The 6,774-nt window shown below is 37.9% G+C and overlaps 1 protein-coding gene across 1 annotated transcript in view; it reads left to right on the top strand.

The window, feature by feature from the left end:
* LOC107681323 (G-protein coupled receptor 183-A-like) overlaps positions 1-2,209 on the top strand; it is a 2,822-nt gene extending 613 nt beyond the window's left edge. Inside the window, exon 2 of the mRNA XM_016477605.1 lies at positions 891-2,209. Coding sequence (XP_016333091.1) covers positions 908-2,026 — 1,119 coding nt within the window. The 5' untranslated portion in view covers positions 891-907 and the 3' untranslated portion in view covers positions 2,027-2,209. The remainder of the gene's footprint in view (positions 1-890) is intronic.
* Positions 2,210-6,774: the final 4,565 nt, after the last annotated feature.

Here is a 6,774-nt window from a genome sequence, read left to right as displayed (position 1 = left end):
TATATATATTGATGCTGTTTTGACCAGTTCTTGCTTCAAATAGTATGTGTGAAATGATGTTCAAGCTGAATTTTTCTATTAATAATTATTCATATATATATATATATATTCTGTGAATTCAAATTCAAATAAACTGAAATATCCATTCAAGTTTGTTGTATTGCCTCAGAGCATGTGAGTACTGTGTGTAGTGGCACATGGATGATTCATTATCATACTACAGATCTATGTATAGCATGGTTTCTACAATACAGTGAAACAATTATGAATGATTGCAACATGCTAAAGCAGCATATAAAAAAAAAAAACTGCTTTGTTTTTCCTCTCGATCTCTTTCGAATCAGAATAGTCTAGTCCCTGGAAAGGAAAAATGGATATAAGCTTTGCAGAAGTATACTAACCGCTACACAGTCATTGTTACCCCATCACAGATAATTGTATCCTACTCTATTGTATTCTAGACATGTTTTTCTAGTAGTCAAGGTCTTTGTGAGGGTGCAGAATTCGAACAGTTGTAGGACTGACAGGAAACACCTTTTGCTGCTCCAGTGGAGCGCGGTGCTCGTCTGGACCTCCTGTCTTTGCATTTGCACTGATGATTGACATAAAACTTCCTTGCCATTCACAGTGGTATCACAAACTTCCGTACACACATGAAAAAATAATTTGACATGTTCATAAATACATTGCTGTAGTAAGTTGGGGGGGCGAGCGGGTGCTTTGAAACCACAGGTGGCTTATGCCATTTCCTTTGCCTGATATGTATGCCCGTTACAAAAAAGGACGCAAGCTTGTTGCACTTCCTTAGTGAAACAACACTGTGTAACCTGATACAAGCATGGGTTGATTTTCTTAGTTCTGTAGTAATGTATCTGTTTTCCTTTTTCCAGATTTCATAACTGACCCCATGGAGATGGTAGTAGCTACAAATGCCACCCAAAATGACTCTGACACCTGTACCAACCTCTATGACCATCGTGGTTGGGCACAGTTTTTTTTGCCTGCAATATATTCTCTGATTTGCATTGTGGGACTGTTGGGCAATGTGCTGGCTTTGCATGTCATTTGGCCTAATTTAAAAAAAATCAACTCCACAACTCTGTATTCAGCCAACCTGGTGGTGTCGGACATCTTATTTACGCTTGCTCTGCCCTTGCGTGCAGTTTACTATGGCAAGGGGTTCCACTGGCCAATGGGGGAGGGTTTGTGTAAGGCAGTGGCGCTGCTGTTCTACATCAACATGTATGCCAGCGTCAACTTCATGACTTGTTTGAGCGTGGACCGTTTCATTGCAGTGGTGCTGCCGCTGCGCTTTTCCCGATTCCGAAAGGTTCAGAAGGTGCGGTACATCTGTGCTGCCGTATGGGTCGTTGTGTTGATGCAGACCCTGCCTTTGCTGTCAAAGCCCATGACGAACGTGGAGCAAAGTGGTCATATAACATGTATGGAGTATCCCAACTTCGAGAAGACTGACAACCTTCCTGTCATTCTCATCGGAGCCGTGTTGATTGGCTTCGGCATCCCTGTGATCACCATCCTGGTGTGTTATTCGGCACTGTGCTCCAAGCTCCGCCTCCTGGCCAAGTCTAATAAACTGACAGAGAAGCTGGGTCGTAGTCGAAAAGCCATCGGCGTGATTTGCGCCGTCATTCTCGTATTCATGGTGTGCTACACCCCATATCACGTCGACCTCTTGCAGTACATGATCAGAAAGCTGCGGTACAAACCGGACTGTTCAGAACTGCACGACTTTCAGATCTCCCTTCACATCACCGTCTGCCTGATGAACCTCAACTCATGCCTGGATCCCTTTATCTACTTCTTTGCTTGCAAGGGATACAAGAAAAAGGTACTGAAACTGCTCAGGAAGCAAGTCAGCATGTCCTTCTCGAGTGTGGTCAGGACCTCGCCTGAAGGCTCCTCCAAAGACGTGTTTGGGAACGACAAAATCCATATGAGCTCCAGAAGCAATCAGAAAGAGAGGAGCAGTGTGCTGTTGAGCAACAGCAATGGTTTTGAACTATAAACAACAACAAGAAACGCAGTTCACTGACTATATGAGACTTACAATACAACAGCAAATTTCTCACCTCTGGATTATTTTAGTGTTTCAAGCTATTGGTTGGTGGTTAATATTTTGTTATGCTGTTCAAAGATTATTGCACATTTGTCTTACATACAAATATACACATATATTTGAGTGCTAGAATTTGTTCTTCACTTTTTTAATTGATCTTTTGAATAATAATAATAATAATAATAATAATAAATAGCTCAAATGACAAATATTTATATGCAGTGACATGATGAGCTACAGCAGTCTAGTGCCAAGAAACAATGCTTGTGGTGATTTCAATGTAGGCTAATGCCTCAAATCTTCTGATTCCATTCACAAGAAAAGATTCAATCACTGATTCTTCAGTGACCCTTTTGATCCTTAATCATTACAACACTGGGATGTGACCAGTGAGTCACTGAATTACTCTTTTTGTTTTGACTGAAGTCTCTCCCTTTATAGGTATGTTAAGGGTTTGCGGTTTTTACCTGCCCTCTATAGCACAAGCAAGTGGAATTATAATGTGTGCTAAGACAGTGCAAAGAAGTGAGCAAGATCATGTCCAAAACCCCCTTAAGAAACTGTAGCGAGCTGTCTTACTGGAAAGAGTCACTCTTATCTCAATGGCTTCTTATGCATCATAGTAGTGTCTCAGGATGATAAACTTGACAATCACACTGAAAATCAACTGTGTCATCATCCATTTAAATCGTCCAGATGAGCTTCCACAGCACACAAGAAGACTTAAATTGATTATTTCTAATTTGGAGCTATTTTACAGCAACATAATTATCAAGATGGACAAATTAGTATTTAAATGATGTTATTTAATTTTGACCAACAACTAGCTATGTTTACATGACACCTTTTGTTTCAGTTGGAAAGAATAAAATCAAAAACTAAATAAAGTGATCGGGTTTATGTGTTATCTATTTTAGCTCAAACATTCAGTTTAAGAGGCTATTACCAAAGGATAACCTTTTTGCAACAATCAAGTTGAGAACATATACTGGATAATGGAGGAGTTACAAAATGTACCTTGAATGAAACGAAATGTTACATTTTGTATGGGTGTGTGTGTGTGTGTGGTTTTTTTGGCTAGTTGACTTTTTTTAAATGGAAAAACACATTCTACCCTTCCAAAAACAGCATAAGATAGTTTGTGGGTCCTAGATGCTCAACCTGGGGCCAGTTGCATAAGCCTGTGTCTTAAGAACTAATCTGACCAACTAGTAGTTAGCCAAGTGGTAATCAGTCTTATTTAGCTTTTAAATAAGATAAGATTTTAAATAGCTTTTTCAGGAGAGTAGAATTAAAAAACAAATCTTCCCATCATATGCTGTAGAGCAGATATACAATCCTGGAGGCAAAGAGTTTATAAAATTCACAATGACTGGTCCCAAATTTTATTTTAGTCTTGACCAAGACCATAAAGCCAGGCAAATTTTGAATTCAGTGCAATTACAACAAATAGCCAGAAGAGAGAGCCACAAAGCCAAAAGTGAAGATTATGAACAGTACAACAGATGCCACTTCCCCTTTACACTGGAAACATTGTGCATGCTTATATTGACATTTTAGTGTTCCATCAGTTCATGATGAAAAACAGGAGTGCTAATTTGGCTTAGAGAGGCTGGGAATTTGGGAACTGAATTAAAATTAAAACTTAAATGTATGTAAAAGGTTTACTGAAAACTCATTGTGATTGGTTAGCTGACTTAAAATACATAGTTTCTGAATTGCATCAAAATAATTACTATGAAAACTGGCCAAATAGTTCATCTTCTGAAGAGAAGTGAAATAATGTATCAGTGACACTACAGACAAAAACAGGAAAAAGGTCAAAACCAATACCCCAGAACAGAAGATGCATGGGGAGTTGTGGTTTGGAAAAATGGAAGGAAGTTGCTGTGTTGCTTCAAACCTCCTTGAACTGTTCCTTTTTAGGAGAAAAGGGACACAGTCTGTAACCTTTTACACTGTAGGCCTAGAGATTCACTGTTTGGAACAGTAAAAAAGTCTGACAACAACTAACTCTTTACTGCAAGCACCGCCTGACAAACAAACAAACAACAGTAGCATTTACATCAGCTTTGGTGACTGATTAAAAAAAAAATCCTACAATAACTGCTTGTTGATGTATGTGAACTTTTAGATTATATAGTACCTTTCACATTATATAGCCAAAGCTACAAATGGTGAAATAACCATTTCTCTTTTTTTTTGTTCTGTTTTGTTTTGTTTCAGCTGTGGTTAGGATAATAAGGTAATAAGCCACTCAAGATAATACACATACAATCTTCAATGTCATGGTAATACCATATTTCCTTTTGAACCCTATTATTATTTTCATTTTAGGAAGTTATATTCAATAAAGTATCCAGACAAATATTATTTTATTTTATGTCATCTACACTGAGGCAGTGTTTAATAATGACTATATTTATATGACCTGTTTACCCATCTTTATCTCCTAATATTACAGGAACGTACAAACCCATGAAAAAAATAACTTCAAATGCATGACAACTCAGATCACAGTGTCTCAGTTTTGGACTCAGTCTCAAGTCTGTCTCTATCGCCTCTATCTCATATTTCCATATAAGTCTACAAAAACAATGAGATTAAGTCATTATTCTGGTGTCCCTTCTCTAGAACTATAATATTCACTTTATACATATATATAAACACTGACTCATTCATTAATGATTTCGAGGAAAAGTAACCAGCTTATATAAGGCATGCTGGGAGTCTAATTTGCATTGCCAAGACTGTATAGATTCATTTGTATTGCCCAAGCTCTAAGTGATACAAGTATACTTATAATGGAAAGAGTGCTTCATAACTTAATATAAAATATTAAAATATTTGCAATATAAAATATTTGTATATTATTTACATTATGGTTGTTTATAGGACTTCCTTTCCTTCCCCTTTTTCTAATATGGAGGAACCGAAAAAAAAAAAAAGACTACGTGCACTCAGAGACCAAGCAGATGTTCCTCATTTTACAGTTCATTTCTCTATACTTTTACAAGAATCTCCACCAAAAACAAAAATCCCCAGGTTTCTACAACAGATCTGTTAAGAGAATGATATTTGTGTGTCAGTAATCCACATATGGGTAAATTCAAACTATAGTGACTTCCTGATGTGGGCGACTGTTGAAGAGGGGAAATGTCAGACAGCGTTTAAGAGGGTGAATGAATCAGTCGATGTACAGTGTAGGTGTCATGACACATTGACACGACTATTAGAGGTAACAGTTCACAGTGGAACACAATATTGGAGAATATGAATGTACTTCATATATTAAAGTGTTTTAGTTTTTATGTTTTTAAAGTACCTTCTTTCACACATTAGAATATTAAACTTCCGGCTGAATTGTGGCTGCTGGAACACTCCACTCGTGTGGGTTTTGTTACCACAGGTAAGTCACAGAACAACAACATCATTATTTAAAGGGATAGTTCACCCAAAAATAATCATTTACTCACATTCTAAAGATATTATGACAAAATATGATTTGTTGTGTTCCTCAGAGGACAGAAAGTAATACAGGTTTGGATTGGAATAACATAAATGAAAGCAAATGGTGACAGAATTTATATATACATACATGCATACTGTGTGTGTGTGTGTGTGTGTGTGTGCATATATATATATATATATATATATACTGTATATAGAAAAAAAATATGGCATAGACAACAATCATAGTTAATCTTAGTTTTGTCTTTAGTTTTAGTCAGTTGACCTCAGTTGTGTCTAAACGTACTTGGTCAGGTGAGCTTTTTCTTTTTGCCTTGTGATTTTAAGTCAAGTCAAGTCACCTTTATTTATATAGCGCTTTTAACAATACAGATTGTGCCAAAGCAGCTTTACAGTATCAAATAGGAAAATAGTGTGTCAATGCAAAAGGACATTAGTAAACACTCAATTTTCAGTTAAATGCAGTTCCATCACTGAATTCAGTGATGTCATCATCCAGCTCAGTTCAGTTTAAATAGTATCTGTGCAATCAAGTCGACGATATCGCTGGAAATGAAGTGTCCCCAACTAAGCAAGCCAGAGGCGACAGTGGCAAGGAACCAAAACTCCATCGGTGACAGAATGGAGAAATAAACCTTGGGAGAAATCAGGCTCAGTCGGGGGGCCAGTTCTCCTCCGGCCAGACGAATCAGCAGGTTGATCCATGCTTTAGCAAAGTTAGATGCAGAGGGCTCATCTGGTTCCGTGGTCTTGTCCAGGTCCTCTCTAGGTGCTGATCCACCATCTGGGCTGGATACAGACTGGATCCGGGTGACTGCAGTGACCATCTGGGCTGGATATGGACTGGATCTGGTGGCTACAGTCACCTCGGAATAAGAAAGAAACAGACTAATATTAGCGTAGATGCCATTTTTCTTATGATGTAACAATACATCTTGTGTTATTGGAAGTGTTCCCAGTTCCGGTTGACCTAATTTTGCCTCCCGAACAGTGTTAGGTAGATTATTCCAGAGTTTGGGCGCTAAATAGGAAAAGGATCTGCCGCCCACGGTTGATATTGATATTCTAGGTATTATCAAATTGCCAGAGTTTTGAGAGCGCAGCAGACGTGGAGGACTATAATACGATAAGAGCTAGCTCAAGTACTGAAGTGCTAAACCATTCAGAGCTTTATAAGCAATTAGCAGGATTTTAAAATCTATACGATGTTTAATAGGGAGCCAGTG

This window comes from Sinocyclocheilus anshuiensis, unplaced genomic scaffold (genome assembly GCF_001515605.1).
Source record: "Sinocyclocheilus anshuiensis isolate Anshui unplaced genomic scaffold, SAMN03320099.WGS_v1.1 scaffold1620, whole genome shotgun sequence".
Lineage (NCBI taxonomy): Eukaryota > Metazoa > Chordata > Actinopteri > Cypriniformes > Cyprinidae > Sinocyclocheilus > Sinocyclocheilus anshuiensis.
This window is presented reverse-complemented; position numbering and strand designations above follow the sequence as displayed.